Raw genomic sequence first — 20,345 nt, 5'->3', positions numbered from 1 at the left:
TATGCATATATTGGCAACTGGGACTGAGGAACAGGCCGTTTCTCTGGGTACCTTTCATCCAATGTACTCAATACTGCCCTTGCAGCCATAAGAAGTTAAACTATAGTTTTGGCAAGTCGGTTAAGACATCTACCTTGTGCATGACACAAGTAATTTTTCTAACAATTGTTTACCGACAGAATATTTCACTTATAATTCACTGTATCACAATTCCAGTGGACCAGAAGTTTACATACACTAAGTTGACTGTGCCTTTAAATAGCTTGGAAAATGCCAGATAATGATGCAATGGCTTTAGAAGCTTCTGATAGGCTAATTGACATCATTTGAGTCAATTGGAGGTGTACCTGTGGATAGAATTGGAGGTGTACCTGTGGATAGAATCAAGCCTACCTTCAAACTCAGTGCCTCTTTGCTTGACATCATGGGAAAATGAAAAGAAATCAGCCAAACACTCAGAAAAAAATATTGTAGACCTCCACAAGTCTGGTTCATCCTTGGGAGCAATTTCCAAATGCTTCATCTGTACAAACAATAGTACGCAAGTATAAACACCATGGGACCACGCAGCTGTCATACTGCTCAGGAAGGAGACTCGTCTCCTAGAGATGAACGTACTTTGGTGCGAAAAGTGCAAATCAATCCCAGAACAACAGCAAAGGACCTTGTGAAGATGCTGGAGGAAACAGGTACAAAAGTATCTATATCCACAGTAAAACGAGTCCTATATCGACATAACCTGAAAGGCCACTCAGCAAGGAAGAAGCCAGTGCTCCAAAACCGGAATAAAATTGCCAGACTAGTTTGCAACTGCACATGGGGACAAAGATCATGCTTCTTGGAGAAATGTCCTCTGGTCTGATGAAACAAAAATAGAACTGTTTGGCCATAATGACCATTGTTATGTTTGGAGGAAAAAGGGGGAGTCTTGCAAGCCGAATAACACCATCCCAACCGTGAAGCATGGGGGTGACATTATGTTGTGGGGGTGCTTCACTGCAGGAGGGCATGGTGTACTTCACAAAATAGATGGCATGAGGATGGAAAATTGTGGATATATTGAAGCGAAATCTCAAGACATCAGTCAGGAAGTTAAAGCTTGGTCGCAAATGGGTCTTCCAAATGGACAATGACCCCAAGCATACTTCCAAAGTTGTGGCAAAATGGCTTAAGGACAGCAAAGTATTAGAGTGGCCATCACAAAGCCCTGACCTCAATCCCATAGACAATTTGTGGGCAGAACTGAAAAAAATCATGTGCGAGCAAGGAGGCCTACAAACCTGACTCAGTTACACCAGCTCTGTCAGGAGGAATGGGCCAAAATTCACCCAACTTGTGGGAAGCTTGTGGAAGGCTACCCGACACGTTTGACCCAAGTTAAACAATTTAAAGGCAATGCTACCAAATACTAATTGAATGTATGTATACTTCTGACCCACTGGGAATGTGATGAAAGAAATAAAAGCTGAAATAAATCACTATTATTCTGACATTTCACATTCTTAAAATAAAGTGGTGATCCTAACTGACCTAAAACAAGGAATTTTCACTAGGATTAAATATCAGAAATTGTGAAAAACTAAGTTTAAATGTACTTGGCTAAGGTGTATGTAAACTTCCGACTTCAACTGTATGTAATCATAGGAAAAAAAAAATGTCGTAACCCCACATCAACCATATAATAAAACATTAACATCCCATTTTATTTTAGCATTCCATATTTCTACTCATACTCAGTGTGTAGACTAATAGTTTCATCAAGTGAAAATAGCATTGTCAAAACAGGATAGGCAAAATGTTTTTATGTATCAGATCAATACAAAATAGTAAGAATCACGTAAAAAAAAAAAGTGTTACTTACACTGGAATTGTATGATTATTCAGTGCATTGATTAGTGTACAAATATCTCTTATTACATGTATTATAAACATAGAAAGTGTTATGCATTACAGTGTAGTGGAATGTTATGATTGGATGAATACAGGTTTTTTAATACAGTGTGCGTAATACAGGATTATATGTTATGGATTATATTATATGGAAGCATAGGCTTTGACACTTCGTATCGTTTACAGATCGTACTATGTAGAAGACTACCAGTCTTCTACATGAATATCTTCATCTGTTTCTTGTCCAAACTGAATAATGAATGTGTATGGTTTAATATAGGCAATGTGTTATGTTATAGATTATTACGGTTTGACACTTCGTGAAAAGATGGTATTGTGGTGTGTACCAGTCTTCTACATGAATATCTTATTCTGATTCTTGTTCAGGCTGCTGGGCGAGATCAGAGCCTCCAGGCTCATGCCAGCGTACAGGGGCTGGTTCCGATTTCTCCTGAACACCAAGGCGACTCGCACCACCAGGAGCACACAGGAAACCACCAAGAGACAAACTGGAAGTGATAGAAGACAGAGTAAATGATCCTATTTATCTTTAACATGTATATTCGTTTCTAATATGATTTACGGAGAATAGAGAGGGAGGTTCTAAAACGTTTAAGTGTTTCACATGAAGAGAATTGAGCCCAGTCCTAAAACGAAGCTAGACATTTCTTGTAGATCTGAAAGAATCTGTTGAGTCTAAGCAATATGGTGGGAACGCCATTTAGCCTATCACATGACACGTGGAGCTATTGCTTACACACATCCAATCCTTTCAGATCTACAATAAGTTTTCAGGTTTAGGAAACAAGGGTTGAAGTTTTACTTGGTAATAGATCTCTAGTCTGAGAGATGAGGCCTACTCACCCATGAAGATAGCGTTTGCGCTTGGTGCTGCAGGATCATAGTGCTTGAACACATTCCCAACCAGAGCAATGATCACCACAGGGTAAATAGTCAGGATGTACCTCACATGCTGATCCAGCAGGAAGTTCTCAATACCAAACCTACAATAAACACATTACGATACCATTGAAAGTGTGTGGCTGTGTGCACAAATGTGCTGAGAGTCTAATTTACATTGGTAACGTCTATATAATTAACAAATAAAACATATCGAGTGGGATTGGATCACATGCCCAAAAATGTAATCAAAAGACCATGAGCCCGATTCTCATAAGACAGACGTTGTTAAACTGTGCTTACCATCCGATCACCTCCACCAGTAGGATACAAAGAGACACGGTGGCTGCAGTGCTATTTGCCACTCCAGAGAGGTCCAACACCAGGGTGAAGTTGATCAGAGTGGCAATGGTTGTCCATGTGGTATACAGGGCAATGCCATTCTGCACCTAAGATTTAACAAAACGTTACTTGTAGTATAAGACTGTAGAATTCCTCATAAGAGGACAGAGGAAGGGATAGAGCAACTGAAAAAGTGGATTACCTAAAACATTACAATAGAATGATTATGTAAAGTAAAATGCAGGAGGAGGGCCAGAGTTGTATGTGCTTTAGGAAACTAATCTCAAGGGGTATGAAAGTATTCATACCCCTTGACTTATTCCACATTGTTGTGTTACAGCCTGAATACAAAATGGTTTTATTTTTCCTCAACCTACTACCACATAATGCCAAAGTAAAGACGTGTTTTTAGAAATGTTTGCAAATGTATTGAAAATGAAATCTCACACCTGGGTCAATACAAGTTAGAATCATCTTTGGCAGTGATTACAGTTGAGAGTCTTTATTAGCTTTCCACACCTGGATTGTGCAACATTTGCCCATTATTCTTTTGAAAATTCTTCAAGCTCTGTCAAATTGGTATTTTCAGGTATTTCCATAGTTTTAACTTAAATCCGCTTGAAAATCTAACTCAGCCAAACAGGAACATTCATTGTGTTCTTGGTAATCAACTCCAGTGTAGATTTGGCCTTGTGTTTTAGGTTATTGTCCTGCTGAAAGATTCATCTCCAAGTGTCTGGTGGAAAGCAGACTGAACCAGGTTTTCCTCTAGGATTTTGCCTGTGCTTAGCTTCAATCCGTTTGCTTTTTATCCTGACTCCCAAGTCCGTAACAATTACAAGCATAGCCATAACATGATGCAGCCACCACTATGCTTGAAAAATAGAGTGGTACTCAGTAATGTGTTGAATTGGATCTGCTCCAAAATTAACACTTTGTATTCAGAACAAAAAATGAATTGCTTTGCCACATTTTTTGCAGCATTACTTTAGTGCCTTGTTGCAAATAGAATGCATGTTTTGGAATATGTTTATTCTGTAAAGGCTTCCTTCTTTTCACTCTGTCAATTAGGTTAGTATTGTGATGTAACTACAATATTGTTGATCCATTCTCAGTTTTGTCCTAACACAGTCATTAAACTCTGTAACTGTTTTAAAGTCACCATTGGCATCATGGTGAAATCCCAGAGTGGTTTCCTTCCTCTCCGGCAATTCAGTTAGGAAGGACGCCTGTATCTTTGTAGTGACTGGGTGTTTTGATATACCATCCAAAGTGTAATTAATAACTTTCCCATACTCAAAGGGACGTTCAATGTCTGCCTTGATTTTTTTTTTTTTTGTAACACATCTACCAATAGGTGCCCTTTGTTTGAAATTCCCTGCTCGACCTTACAGATAATTATACCGTATGTGTGGGGTACATGGATGAGGTAGTCAATAAAAAATGATAAACACTATTATTGCACACAAGAGTGAGTCCTTGCTATTTATTATGTGACTTGTTAAGCAAAGTTGTACTCCTGAACTTAATTAGGCTTGCCATAACAAAGGGTTTGAATACGTAATGACTCATTTTAGCTTTTCATTTTTAATCAATTTGTAATAATTTCAGAAAATATAATTCCACTTTTACATTATGGTAGTGTGTAGGCCAGTGACAAAAATCTCAATTTAATCCATTTTAAATTTCAGGCTGTACCATGACAAAATGTAGAAAAAGTCAAGGGGTGTGAATACTTCGAAGGCACTGCGATGAGTTCTGACTTCTAAACTTGAAATATTGTTAAATCAACAGGTATCCTATGGAAAGGAGGAGGGCCACAGTCTGGTTTCTAAACCAGATGTTAATGGTTATCTGTAGGAGGAATGTATATGGTTGCGGTCACTAATAAGGGTGGAGAGCTGTGGATTAGTGAGGAATGGGGGCCGAGTTCAGGTCACATTAAGGGAGAAGGAACAGTTTATTACCCACATCACTTACATCTTTATTGCTAGGCAAGAAGTTAATGTTTAGAGGGAAGGAGGAGACTTAACCCAAATTGGAGTGGGTGGATACATAGTGGGGAGAACAAGTACTTGATAACCTGCAAAATTGGCAGTGTTTCCTACTTACAAAGCATGTAGAGGTCTGTAATTTTTACCATAGGTACACTTCAACTGCGAGAGACGGAATCTAAAACAAAAATCCAGAAAATCACATTGTATGATTTAAGTAATTCATTTGCATTTTATTGCATGACATAAGTATTTGATCACCTACCAACCAGTAAGAATTCCAGCTCACAGACCTGTTAGTTTTTCTTTAAGAAGCCCTCCTGTTCTCCACTCATTACCTGTATTAACTGCACCTGTTTGAACTCGTTACCTGTATAAAAGACACCTGTCCACACACTCAAACCTCTCCACAATGGCCAAGACCAGTGAGCTGTGTAAGGACATCAGGGATAAAATTGTAGACCTGCACAAGGCTGGGATGGGCTACAGGACAATAGGCAAGCAGCTTGGTGGGAAGGCAACAACTGTTGGCGCAATTATTAGAAAATGGAAGAAGTTCAAGATGATTGTCAATCAACCTCGGTCTGGGGCTCCATGCAAGATCTCACCTCGTGGGGCATCAATGATCATGAGGAAGGTGAGGGATCAGCCCAGAACTACACGGCAGGACCTGGTCAATGATCTGAAGAGAGCTGGGACCACAGTCTCAAAGAAAACCATTAGTAACACACTATGCTGTCATGGATTAAAATCCTGCAGCGCACGCAAGGTCCCCCTGCTCAAGCCAGCGCATGTCCAGGCCCGTCTGAAGTTTGCCAATGACCATCTGAATGATCCAGAGGAGGAATGGGAGAAGGTCATGTGGTCTGATGAAACAAAAAGAGCTGTTTGGTCTAAACTCCACTCGCACGGTTTGGAGGAAGAAGGATGAGTACAAACCCAAAAATACCATCCCAACCGTGAAGCATGGAGGTGGAAACATCATTCTTTGGGGATGCTTTTCTGCAAAGGGGACAGGACAACTGCACTGTATTGAGGGGAAGATGGTTGGGCCCATGTATCACGAGATCTTGGCCAACAACCTCCTTCCCTCAGTAAGAGCATTGAAGATGGGTCGTTGCTGGGTCTTCCAGCATGGCAACGACCCGAAACACACAGCCAGGGAAACTAAGGAGTGGCTCCGTAAGAAGCATCTCGAGGTCCTGGAGTGGCCTAGCCAGTCTCCAGACCTGAACCCAATAGAAAATCTTTGGAGGAAGCTGAAAGTCTGTATTGCCCAGCGACAGCCCCGAAACCTGAAGGATCTGGAGAAGGTCTGTATGGAGGAGTGGGCCAAAATCCCTGCTGCAGTGTGCGCAATCCTGGTCAAGAACTACAGGAAACGTATGATCTCTGTAATTGCAAACAAAGGTTTCTGTACCAAATATTAAGTTCTGCTTTTCTGATGTCTCATACTTGTCATGCAATGAAATGCAAATGACTTAAATCATGCGATTTTCTGGATTTTTGTTTTAGATTCCGTCTCTCACAGTTGAAGTGTACCTACGATAAAAATGACAGACCTCTACATGCTTTGTAAGTAGGAAAACATGCAAAAGCAGCAGTGTCTCACTTGTTCTCCCCTCTGTAAATACAGTTGAAGTCTGGAATATTCCATACACCTTAGCCAAATATTTAAACTCAGTTTCACAATTCGTGACATTTAATCCTACAAAAAAATCCCTGTTTTAGGTCAGTTAGGATCACCACTTTATTTTAAGAATGTGAAATGTCAGAATAATATTAGCTTTGATTTCTTTCACATTCCCAGTGGGTCAGTTTGCACACTCAATTAGTATTTGACTGGGGTCAAATGTTTCAGGTAACTATCCACAAGCTTCACACTAATTTGGGTGAATTTTGGCCCATTCCTCCTGACAGAGCTGGTGTAGCTGAGTCAGGTTTGTAGGCTTCCTTGCTCGCACACGCTTTTTAAGTTCTGCCCACAAATTGTCTATGGGATTTGAGGTCAGGGCTTTGTAATTGCCACTCCAATACCTTGACTTTGTCCTTAAGCCATTTTGCCACAACTTTGGAAGTATGCAAGGGGTCATTGTCCATTGGGAAGACCAATTTGCATCCAAGCTTTAACTTCCTGACTGATGTCTTGAGATGTTGCTTCAATATATCCACAATTTTCCTGCCTCATGACGCCATCAATTTTGTGAAATGCACCAGTCCCTCCTACAGCAAAGCACCCCCACATGATACTGCCACCCTTGTGCTTCACGGTTGGGATGGTGTTCTTCGACTTGCAAGCATCCCCCTTTTTCCTCCAAACATAACGATGGTCATTATGGCCAAAGAGTTTTATTTTTGTTTCATCAGAACCGGAGGACATTTCTCCAAAAAGTACGATCTTTGTCCCCATGTGCAGTTGCAAACTGTAGTCTGGCAATTTTATGCCGGTTTTGGAGCGCTGGCTTCTTCCTTGCTGAGTGGCCGTTCAGGTTATGTCGATATAGGACTCGTTTTACTGTGGATATAGATACTTTTGTACCTGTTTCCTCCAGCATCTTCACAAGGTCCTTTGCTGTTGTTCTGGGTTTGATTTGCACTTTTCGCACCAAAGTACGTTCATCTCTAGGAGACGAGTCTCCTTCCTGAGCAGTATGACAGCTACGTGGTCCCATGGTGTTTATACTTGCGTACTATTGTTTGTACAGATGAATACGGTACCTTCAGGCATTTGGAAATTGCTCCTAAGGATGAACCATACATGTGGTCTCCAATGTTTTTTTTCCCCTGAGGTCTTGGCTGATTTCTTTTGATTTTCCCATGATGTCAAGCAAAGAGGCACTGAGTTTGAAGGTTGGCCTTGAAATACATCCACAGGTACACCTCCAATTGACTCAAATTATGTCAGTTAGCCTATCAGAAGCTTCTAAAGCCATGACATAATTTTATGGAATATTCCAAGCTGTTTAAAGGCAGTCAACTTATTGTATGTAAACTGACGCACTGGAATTGTGAAATAATCTGTCTGTAAACAATTGTTGGCACAATGACTTGTGTCAAGCACAAAGTAGATGTCCTAACAGACTTGCCAAAACGATAGTTTGTTAACAAGGAATTTGTGGAGTGGTTGCAAAACAAGTTTTAATGACTCCAACCTAAGTGTATGTAAACGTCCGACTTCAACTGTACATGCACACACACTGGTGGGAATATGTCTGTGCGTGTTCAGCTGTCTGGGTGAATAAACTTGGTTTTAGCTTTTATCTGTCCGTTTTTACCCTGTTATTTAGAACCTAACAACTAAGTGTTGCCATAAAACTAAATGGGATAAGGGAATTCTATGAAAAACAATACTCTGACTTGAGTTGGCTAAAGCACATCTGTGACCATGCTACAATCATGAGGATGGTGTGAGTCTAACTACTAACTCAATTAAGCCTCAAATTAAACTCACCAGCACCCGGATGCACCAAAGATCACTAGGTTGGTTCTGGCTGAGCCAGGCTCCGTAGACACTCAGCCCATAGCAGGAGAAAAAGATCATAGAGTAGTTGGTGACAGCAATGATCCACAGTACAATCAACGCAGCAGTCATCTGCCTGTGCGGAACAGTAAAAAAAGACTTCTCATTGATCCACAAGTTACCTTGGTGTTTTGATCAGACAATTTTCTTTTTTATTTTCACCAGGTCGGCTAGCCGAGAACAAGTTCTCATTTACAACTGTGACCTGGCCAAGATAAAGCAAAGCAGTTCGACACATACCACAACAGAGTAACACATGGAATAAACAAAAATACAGTAGACAGGTCTATACAGTATGTGCAAATGAGGTAGGATAAGGGAGGTAAGGCAATAAATACGCCATGGTGGCGAATTAATTACAATATAACAATTAAACACTGGAATGGTAGATGTGCAGAAGATTAATGTGCAAGTAGAGATACTGGGATGCAAAGGAGCAAGATAAAGAAATACAGTATGGGGAAGCGGTAGTTGGATGGGCTATTTACAGATGGGCTATGTACAGGTGCAGTGATCAGTGAGCTGCTATGACAAGCTGGTGCTTAAAGCTAGTGAGGCAGATAGGAGTCTCCAGCTTCAGTGATTTTTGCAGTTCGTTTCAGTCATTGGCAGCAGAGAACTGGGAGGTAAGGCAGCCAAAGTAAGAATTGGCTTTGGGGTGACCAGTGAGATACACCTGCTGGAGCGCGTGCTACGGGTGGGTGCTGCTATGGTGACCAGTGAGCTGAGGTAAGGCGGGGCTTTACCTAGCAGAGACTTGTAGATGACCTGGGGCCAGTGGTTTTGGCTTCGAGTATGAAGCGAGGGCCAACCAACGAGAGCATACAGGTCGCAGTGGTGGGTAGTATATGGGATTTGTGACAAAATGGATGCCACTGTGATAGACTGCATCCAATTTGTTGAGTAGAGTGTTGGAGGCTATTTTGTAAATGACATCGCTGAAGTCTTTTACAAGAGTATGTTTGGCAGCATGAGTGAAGGAAGCTTTGTTGCGAAATAGGAAGCCGATTCTAGATTTAATTTTGGATTGGAGATACTTAATGTGAGTCTGGAAGGAGAGTTTACAGTCTAACCAGACACCTAGGTATTTGCAGTTGTCCACATATTCTAAGTCAGAACCGTCCAGAGTAGTGATGCTGGACGGGCGGGAAGGTGCGCGCAGCGATCGGTTGAAGAGCATGCATTTAGTTTTACTTGCCTTTAAGAGCAGTTGGAGGCCACAGAAGGAGAGTTATGGCATTGAAGCTCGTCTGGAGGTTAGTTAACAGTGTCCAAAGGGCCAGAGGTATACAGAATTCCTGTCCTACAATCTATAGGCCTGGTTTTTATCACAGCATGATAGAGACCCACAAAAATACGATGAATCTCAATGGGTCCAATTATATGAACCTTGTGTCGTAACATTGTATTCATACATTATGCATTTCTATTTTAATTGTAAAATAAAGAAGTTAAGGGGGGATCGCTAGGCCTATGTGGTTCAACTTCTCTCAATGTTCTCTACAGACTGGCAGAGGCCCACAGTGTGGGTAGGTGTGGTTATAGTAACACCTTGAATACACCGCCGACGTTACGTGTGAGAGCATTGCAAAATAAATTTACACAGATGTTATTCAATCATTTCAACCAAACTAATCACACGTCACAGTGTCTGTGTAGCGTAGCAAGGCGGTAAATATAACTTGGTTCTATTTAAGATGCTCGACGGGCTGCAAATGCCCTCCTTATTGGTTACCAGGAAGATACAAACCTACGTGGATGACAAAGACAAACGAGGAGTGATTCAGAGATAAAAAGGGAAACTTAGTTTGTTGTTAGTTATCTATTGATTAATCGTCTGAGTAGAGAAACACACTTTTGTATGAATCTGGGTCCTTTTTTTTATATATTTTTTTTACAAAGAACCAGCTATAAAGAGGACCATATGAATGTCAGGTTAAACAACCCAATGTTAATCTCCCAAAACAAACAAGCTAGCAACATGCATGTTTCAACTTGCCTGGAAATAAATATTGATTTTGATATTTTAACCTACATGTAATGATTGCGCCTGGTGGAGATAGGCAAAATGATCACGCGAACATTGGCGCAGGGCTGGTCTAGCCATGGGGGAAGTGGAGATGCAGTATTTTGCTTCCACCCATCTACTTAAAAACAGGTTAGTCAGGCAACAGAAACTCATTGGTTTAGGTGTTAAAAGACTGTTGCGCACTCTTGAACCCATAGGACAAGCCAGGTCATGTTGAAGGCCATGTTGACTATCCAGGACACGTAGAAACCGTACGGCAGCACAAAGAGGGTCCAGCTCCTGAGGAATTGAAAATAAAGTTGGCATCAGAACAAACATTCTGTAGGTTTTAAAAATGTTTTATTTAAATGTAACCTTTATTTAACTAGACAAGTCAGTTAAGAACATTCTTATCTACAATGATGGCGCTGGGCCAATTGTGTAGCGCTAATACCTACATAACCATACATTTAATACATTAATTACTGCATTTCACTGTCTACGTGTTGATACTACAGCAGAGGGATGGTGTCCTAAAATAATATAATACTATAGAATAGTAGCTTAAAAGATAGATGGCTGCATGGTTGAGCTATTGATTTATTGACTGATAGGTAGGTGAATAATTGTGTCTGTACCTTCTGTAGAGGAAGGAGATGACATAGATGAGCATGAGAGACAACCAGGTGTAGATGAGCCCCCAGATAGAAAAGGTCCATCCGGCCGGAGTTATGTCGGTTTCATACTTCTTGGAAATGTTCCCTGTACTCGAATGGAATGGTCCTAGGAGAGAGGAGATTGCAAAACAAGTACAGCAAAACTTAGGGAAACTAGTGTTGCATCAGTCAGTTATGTAGTCTCAAGCACCAGACTTCCTCCCTTGGGGACAAGGTTGTCATTGACTTTGTGTAATAGGGTGGCTTCTGCATGTCCCTTGCTAAACATAAAGCTAGGAACTTTTAATGCTTCTACTTAAGAATAGAATAATGTGCAGCTGTGCTGCCAATAAAATGTTATTTCCTGTCGTACAGTTTAGTATGAAAAGCCATATAGGAAGCGCTACACAGTTAGAACATAGCAAGTTACACAACACTGCGTTCACATGAGTTAGCGTTAGCTAAGTTACATGAGACTCACCTTTTCCAGCGCCTGCCATGGCATTAATTGCTAAAGCAGAAATGTAAATCAGCACAGACAGTGCAATGACCACAATACGAGGAAGGCTTCTATCTTCCATTATTTTTTAACTACACCAGCTACAGTGTATCGAGATAACTGGCTAGTTTAGTCGATAGATGATCTTGAAAGTCCACACTGGGTGGTGTTTGTTTACACTCCTTATATTGTTACCCAACCAATCTTCTTCGGGAATTTCTTGCCTGCTGCATGTCCACTGTCAACAATAGGCATAGCACCACCTGCTGTGCAGGAGAAGCCTATACAAAAACAAAAGACTCAACTGGAATGGTTGTCTTATTTTCACTGTCCATGTGTCAAATGATAACTCATTATTTGGGGATTTATCATTTTTGGTGTTATCAAATCAAAAGAACACGCTGACTTGCTTTATTCGGCCAAGTAGTTGCAAAGTAGGAAGCACCATCATCCAACCAATCAGATGAGGCAGTGATAGCCCCGTCATTTTCAAAATGGCAGCAACATTGCAAATAAGCGAGTTTGATAGTGAAGACCAAATAATTAAAGAAATAGCAAAACAAGAAGAGACAACGTCGTTGAAATACATAATCTTGCGCAAAGACAAACGTTTTGGGCGAAAGGGTAAGCTAGTTGCCTATCACAGTCTGATGTACTAGGCTACTTACTCCCGGGGCGATGTGGCTAACGTTAAGATGGTTTAACGTTAGCTAGTTAGTACACTGTGGCCATGCTGAGCTGGTGTATGTAGACCACTGGGGTGTACAGTAACAAATAACGATGTAGACATGCTGTGGGAATAGCTAGCAAACTAGGTCTGTAGCTTTTTGTCTGGTTATTTAGTAAAGGACTGCCTCTTCCTCCACATCTTAAAATGAGCTAACGCTAGCTAGCAGATTGTAACCATGTCCCCGCTTCTTTTGCCAAATTGGGCTACTTTGAAAACGATGTCGCGGATGAAAATGTATTGGTGGCGGGGTTTTGGCCTACTTCTAATTGGCACCGCGGCATCTTATCCATCTATCTGTAACTAGCTGCTGCTGACTATCAGGCAATGTGCAGATTGATACCAAGGGGATGGCCAGAGAGAGAGAGAGAGAGGGGGTGGGGGTGCGCTTTGAGAGAGTGCTGCAACTGAGTCAACGAGAGAACAGCGCGCGCACATCAACAACTTTTTTACCAGTTGGTAGGCTATTAAGAATGTCTCCACAATGACACTTTCCATAAAACTATAACAGCGACAAAGCTATTTAGATAAGTTCGCTAAAAAGTTGGTTTAAAGTAACTACATTCAAATGTCGACTTTTCTCATGGTTAACCATATCAAACGAAGGGTTGTCATGTTCAGTTCCAGGGTCTGGAGCGCTGCGCGAGTGAAAATGTGATATTATCGAACTCCCTCGCGTGCTTCTGTTATGGGAGAAAAGTCCAATGAAAATGACCTTGAATGTTGAGAATGATGGGCTACATTTGGATCTGTTGGCCGTCAAGTAGGCTATTAATTGCAATGCCATTCGGCTACTGTAGCCTACCATTTGATACAGTACAATTAATGTTGAAATCACTGGAGTCATTGCAAATCCATGTGTCACTTGTGTAGCCTAGCCGGAGCTGGCAAACGGAATTAATAGCCTATAACGCCGTTTTTGTTGTAGCCTTGTGTTATGCAATTGTTTATGGCCATGTTTAGTTAATTAAATTATAAGTTATCAATTGTGATCATGGTTACAGCTCTATCGCGAATGTATCTGTGTCCACATTTAATGTCAGTTTCATTGTGGACTTCTCCCTGAAATGAGAGCCTATAGCCCCTGGAAGGACATCTGCATCTAGCTCAGTAAACCATGGCAAAGTTTAATTGCAATTATAACCCCAGATTTGAGTCATTAGCTTATGCCTATCGAAATAACAAGTCAATCTCGCAAAGAGGCCATTTATAACAGATTGTAGTCTTAACATCTGGCACATAATGAAGGCACAATTGCCAGAAAATAGCCTAACGTTGGTTTTTTGAAGTTCTTCCAAGTGTTTCCTGCACAGAGATTGAGACCCTCTGTCCAAGTTACCACTCACTTTCCCATAGGATTTATCTATAGTTATGCGCATGCGCAAACTAGACTTATTTACAATTATTAACTGGGTAGTTTGAGCCCTGAATTCATATTGGTTGAAAGCCATGGAATATCAGACGGTGTACTATGGGAATGACAATTTAAACATATTTTTACAATTCTAATTACATTGTTAACCCGTTGATAATAGCAATAAGGCTCCTCATGGATTAGTGGTATATGACCAATATACCATGGCTAAGGGCTATTTCCAAAGAATGTACCCTTAGCTGTGGTATATTGTCCATCTACCATGTCCTAGGACCTTATTGTTTAATCATGGCAGTCAAAACAAGTTAAGTTGACATCCATTGATGAAAAATTCTGGGGAGTTTAAGGGAAGTTTCTTGTAACATTCTTAAACTTGCAATAATTTTTTTCTGGTGGAAAACCACATTTTCCTTCATTGCCTACGTAGTTAAATTGTCGATATTCCTTATTTCGCTCAATAATGTTATGGCAAAAGGGTCTCATGGATAAATGTAGCAACACCTCATGCTGCAATTTTTTTTTTTTTTTGGGGGGGCTAATTCTCAGGCCTTGTGGGAAGGTTTTCAGAGGTCATTGGGCAGGAAATTTTAGTTGGACCTGGAAAAACTGATTGTAATGGTCATGACTAGACTGGCTCCAGCTTTGGTCAAAATAACATCAGATTTGACTTCATAGCAGGTTAGAAGTTACTCAGTAGGTTAGGAGAATTAGGTTCAGAAAAGGGTCAACTAAAATGCTAAACATTTCAACTTTAAGTAAATTTGACAAAAGCGCGATGCCTTCTAGCTATGTCCATTTGGTAATGGGCTAATAGGTTGTCACTAGTTACCACAGCCACAAAGACAAACTTGTTAATTGTTTTTTAGTTAGAAAACGGCAATAATCATTGCTTGCGATATAGCTTTCAAAACATATGGCCTCTTTCATCAGCGAGAAAGAATCCTTCAAATAAAAAATATATACTTACTGTAGCAGTTTTGCACAGATCCGTACAGCTGCAAGTCTCTTGGGGTATGTCGCTATAAGCTTGGCACATCTAGCCACAGATTTTTGACCGTTCAAGGCGAAACTGCTCCAGCTCCTTCAAGTTGGATGGGTTCCGCTGGTGTACAGCAAGCTAAGACATACCACAGATTCTCAATTGGATTGAGATCTGGGCTTTAACTAGGCCATTCCAAGACATTTAAATGTTTCCCCTTAAACCACTCAAATGTTACTTTAGCAGTATGCTTAGGGTCATTGTCCTGCTGGAAGGTGAACCTCCATCCCAGTCTCAAATCTCTGGAAGACTGAAACAGGTTTCCCTCAAGGATTTCCCTGTATTTATCGGCATTCATCATTCCTGACCAGTGTCACAGTCCCTGCCGATGGAAAAACATCCCCACAGCATGATGCTGCCACCACCATGGGATTATGTTCTCAGGGTGATGAGGTATTGGGTTTGTGCCTGACAGTTTTCCTTGATGGCCAAAAAGCTTAATTTTAGTCTCATCTGACCAGAGTACCTTCTTCCATATGTTTGGGGAGTCTCCCACATGCCTTTTGGCAAACACCAAACATGTTTGCATATTTTTTTCTTTAATGGCTTTTCTGGCCACTCTTCCATATAGCCCAGCTCTGTGGAGTGTATAGCTTAAAATAGTCCCATGGACAGATACTCCAATCTTCGCTGTGGAGCTTTGCAGCTCCTTCAGGGTTATCTTTGGCTCTTTGGTGCCTCTCTGATTAATGCCCTCCTTGCCTGGTCCGTGAGTTTTGGTTGGTGGGCGGCCTTCTCTTAACAGTTTTGTTGTGGTGCCATATTCTTTCATTTTTTAAGTAATAGATTTAATGGTGCTCTGTGGGATGTTCAAAGTTTTAGATACTGTTTTATAACCCAACCCTGATATTTACTTCTCCACAACTTTATCCCTGACCTGTTTGGCGAGCTCCTTGGTCTTCATGGTGCGTCTGGCTTGGTGGTGTTGCAGACTCTGGGGTCTTTCAGAACAGGTGTATATAAACTGAGATCATGTGACAGATCATGTGACACTTAGATTGCACACAGGTGGACTTTATTTAACATATTGTGTCACTTCTGAAGGTAATTGGTTGCACCAGATCTTATTTAGGGGTTTCATAGCAAATGGAGTGCATACATATGCGCACACCACTTTTCAGCTTTTTATTTTATAGAATATTTTTCATTTCACTAAATCAATTTGGACTATTTTGTGTATGTCCATTACATGAAATCCAAATAAAAATCCATTTAAATTATAGGTTGTAATGCAACAAAATAGGAAAAACACTAAGGGGGATGAATACTTTTGCAAGGCACTGTAATTAGCATAGGTGGTCGCCTCGTCTTCTGTCTGCGCTGAAACATGGGGATATGGCTGTATGGGAATGCTAAACCAAACCTTATCAATGATATGGAAGATAAAGTCCTTTATGCTTCCAAAACTGTACTGGAAGTGATATGTTAATGTTCAGATTGAGCGGCGTGCTCTTAACAAAACTCCCTTGTATAGAAGACACCTTCATCCAATGACTTATCTGTAATGTAATGGAACTGAGAGTCATGATCAAGGACTAGCCTTACAGGAGCTGTTGATATGGTGAATCTACTTTTAAGCCCAGAATTTTTTATTTAACTAGGCAAGTCAGTTAAGAACAAATTATTATTTACAATGACTGCCTACCCCGGCCAAACCCTCTCCTAACCTGGATGATGCTGGGCCAATTGTGCGCTGCCTTATGGTACTCCCAATCATGTCCGGTTGTGATATAGCCCGCGATCAAACCCAGGTCTGTAGTGACGCCTCTAGCCTTAGACCGCTGCACCTCTCAGGATCCAAGGAAGCAGCCATTCACCAGCTTTTCAATTTTAATAATGAGAAAATATGCTAGATAGTCACCAAGTATGGAGTTTAGATTGCTATCATCAAGCTACATACAACCTAAAAAAATGCCTCTTTGTCACCTCCATTGTATTGAGCTGTTGTAGTCTCCCGATCATTTTCTAAATTCATACAAACCGCCTGCAGCTAGACATGGACGATTAGAAGACATTGGTTGTCTGAGTCAGGAAGTATCAACACGTTAAGGTTGGTCAAATGATCTGTGTCACACCAAACATTACCTATCTAATAACACCCATCCAGCCAGCTGGAACAGACAATATTTTTAATAGTTGCTAGCATATGGGATTATATTCCAAGCACAGAGGAGTTCTTGGATAGAGAAACTTTGCTACTTTATTTATTTTTGCATTTAGCAGACGCTTTTATCCAGAGCGGCTTACAGGAGCAATTAGGGTTAAGTGCCTTGTTCAAGGGCACATCCACATATTTTTCACCTAGTCGGCTCGGGGCGTCGAACCAGCGACCTTTCGGTTACTGGCCCAACGTGCTTAACAGCTAGGTTACCTGCAGCCCTACATTAGTTTCCCAATAGTAATATATCCGTTTCTTGTCCTTCGACAGATGCACACCCTTTGGAAGGAAAGAAGATCAGCTGGGAGGTAAAAAGTCACCCATTCAATGGAGTTCCATTTCAGGTTGTGGGCACAAGCACATATGAATGCCATCAGGGGAAAGACCGACAAGTAAAAGCTAAAGAGAAACATGCTGCTAAAATGAACAAGAAGGCGGTAAGTTCAAAGTCGGATTGCTGTCATTTCTACCATACACTTTTGCAACAATTTAATTTCAATAATGTTGAAGTGTACTAGGCTAACTAACAATAGACTGTAACTCAATGAAATAGAAGATTGGACGTTAAATGGGTTTCCTGACCCTATGTGGTCACTAAAGAAAGATCCCATGGCACTTATTGCAAGAGTAGCCTCTGGCTAAAATCCAATTCCCAACCAGGCCTCATTCCATTATCATTCTTGTAATTGGCATATATATCACTCCTCGTCTCTCCACCATGATAGCTAATGTGTGGTGAGCAGTCTGGGTCAAAATGGTAGTGGGTGAGATACAGGTAACTGCCCAAAAAAAGGAAACACAAGTAAATGAGGGTTAATAAGTATATTGAATGCAGGTGCTTCCACACAGATGTGGTTTGTGAGTTAATTAAGTAATTATCATCCCATCATGCTTAAGATCATGTATAAAAAATACCCAGTTGGCCATTATTTTGGCTACCATGATTAGAAGAAGAGATCTGTAACTTTGAAAGAGGGGTCTCAAAGAAGTATAGGGGCTGTCTGTCACCAGATCTCAACCCAATTGAACATTTATGGGAGATTCTGGAGCGGTGCCTGAGACACCGTTTTTCACCACCACCAACAAAACAACAAATGATGTTGCCTCCCTCCAAATACACTTGTAGAATCTATGCCAAGGCGCATTGAAGCTGCTCTGGTGGCCCAATGACCTATTTGGTGTTTCCTTTATTTTGGCAGTTACGTATAAATTGGTGGATGAGGTGAGTTCCCCCTACACAGTAAAGTGCTTCAGTTATCTCAAATTGCTATATAAGTCCAATCAATTATTATTAAATGTTTTGCCACCTTCCATAGCTTGAAGACCATGCCTTAAAGAGACGGAAACAAAATACAAAGAAGGTGGACTGCAAGGCTTTAATAAACATCGCCCACATTATCCGCTTTCCTGGTTTTAAGGTAAATATGAAGAACTATCATGGTTTAGCCCTGTAGCTGACTGTCTAATGCTGTACATAACAGTACACATTTAACAAGCATGTTATTTCCTGTCTAGATTGAGGAGAGTACTGTGCGCTCTAAAAAGGAGGCCTCCAAAGATCTGAAGGCAGCTCTAAGTGAAAAACCAAGCTCTGTGAAGGCAGAGGTTGTCTACTGTGTCAGGTTCCCCTCTCTCTCTGAGCATAGCTCACACGCACTTGTTGGTGAGGTATGTCTGTATATATATATGCAAGCTGTCTTACCTAAGAATGATGAACTTTTAAAAATAAAAAAAAATACTCCTTTGTGATAAACCCATATTCTTTATCCCAAAGAGGTCCTCTAAGAAGAACTTGAAGATGTTGCAGAAGCAATGTGCAGGCTATCTAAAAGAAATCACAGACCTCACCTATCATCTTCAAGATGAACAGTACATGACTGGCCTGTCTTCACATCTGCAAAGCCTATTGCAGGAAATGAAAGGACTTGTCCCACAGGATAAAGATCTCACACTGACCCTTTCCCCAAGGAAGAGAAAGGCTGAGGAGGACATGGCCACCCTACCAACCCAGGGAGCATCGCAACCTTTCACCGACAGTGTAGGACAGCATGCAGATTTACAGAACACATGCGAAGAACCATGTTTGCCAAATTGAGTGTGGAGTGAGATTGCTTATAGGCAGGGAGCCTAGGGCGCCGGAGGATGGCAGTGTATATATATATATATATATATATATATATATATGTATATATGTGTTGAGTCTGTTTTTTTCCCCAGAATATTTTATTTTTGAGAGCTGGGTTTTGTGGTAACCCAAGCCTGCCAGCATACTTGTTGTACAATTAATATTAAAATGGTAATAAAATAAAAATACAATTGGGTGATAATCCTGTATGCAGTGGTGGAAAAATAACCCAATTGTCATACTTGAGTAAAAGTAAAGATGCCTTAATAGAAAATGAAAGTCACCCAATAAAAAACTACTTCAGTAAAAGTCTAAAAGTATTTGGTTTTAAATATACCTAAGTATCAAAAGTAAACAACTGCTAAAATATATTTAAGTATCGAAAGTAAAAGTATAAATCATTTAAAATTCCTTATATTAAGCAAACCAGATGGCACCATTTTCTTGTTCTTTTTATTTATTTATGGATAGTCAGGTGCACACTCTAACACTCAAGACATCATTTACAAAGGAAGCATTTGTGTTTAGTGAGTCTGCTAGATCAGTAAGGATGACCAGGGATTAGTTATGTGTGAATTGGAAAAATGTTCTGTCTTGCTAAGCATTCAAAATATAATACTTTTGGGTGTAACGGAAAGCATAGATTATATGATGATGTTGAAATGGTACTGGAATAGTGGAGGCAGCTCCTGTTTTCTTTGTGACTTGTGATAACACTCTGTGGTTCTAAATTAATAGTTGTTTACTAGTCCGAAAATGGCGGAAACATTAACCTGCTTGACCCTGCTGTAGGTCATTTAATACCACATGCTTTGTGGACTTCACCAGACAGCTGTTGCTCTCCGGTTTTGTGATGAAACAAAGGTGTGGTTGAATTTGTACTGTCCCAGCCCTGGCTATACTTCAGCCCATAATGGCCTCTCTCAGACCTTCTCCAGGTAACGCCCCACTCATCTACATCTCATACATGATCATACTCTGAAGATGCTGATGCTGTAAAATACGGTTTCTCTAAGCTGCTGGTATGGATGTTTGGTTATTACCTGTGTATGTGTGGATGGATGCTGTGTTTAATGGGGTGCTGTTGTTTTCTGTAAATCCTCTCCATGGCT

The 20,345-nt window shown here is 40.7% G+C and overlaps 2 protein-coding genes across 2 annotated transcripts; one reads left to right on the top strand and one right to left on the bottom strand.

Moving 5' to 3' along the window:
- Positions 1–1,787: 1,787 nt before the first annotated feature.
- si:dkey-29d8.3 (uncharacterized protein LOC556220 homolog) lies at positions 1,788–12,026 on the bottom strand. Its single transcript, XM_024391856.2, has 7 exons — positions 11,792–12,026; positions 11,293–11,437; positions 10,859–10,954; positions 8,578–8,722; positions 3,094–3,239; positions 2,755–2,894; positions 1,788–2,399 (listed from the first exon to the last, which is right to left on the bottom strand). Exons 1-7 carry the CDS (start codon positions 11,889–11,891, stop codon positions 2,245–2,247), a joined length of 927 nt encoding a protein of 308 aa, XP_024247624.1. The 5' UTR covers positions 11,892–12,026; the 3' UTR covers positions 1,788–2,244.
- Positions 12,027–12,288: 262 nt separating this feature from the next.
- On the top strand, positions 12,289–19,505 carry LOC112227057. Its single transcript, XM_024391857.2, has 5 exons — positions 12,289–12,433; positions 17,379–17,545; positions 18,425–18,526; positions 18,624–18,776; positions 18,883–19,505. The coding sequence occupies exons 1-5, from the start codon at positions 12,304–12,306 to the stop codon at positions 19,201–19,203; spliced, it is 873 nt and encodes a 290-aa protein (XP_024247625.1). The 5' UTR covers positions 12,289–12,303; the 3' UTR covers positions 19,204–19,505.
- Positions 19,506–20,345: the final 840 nt, after the last annotated feature.

This window comes from Oncorhynchus tshawytscha, linkage group LG28, assembly GCF_018296145.1.
Source record: "Oncorhynchus tshawytscha isolate Ot180627B linkage group LG28, Otsh_v2.0, whole genome shotgun sequence".
NCBI lineage: Eukaryota > Metazoa > Chordata > Actinopteri > Salmoniformes > Salmonidae > Oncorhynchus > Oncorhynchus tshawytscha.
Note: the sequence above shows the minus strand (reverse complement) of the source record. Positions and strands in the feature narration are given on the sequence as shown.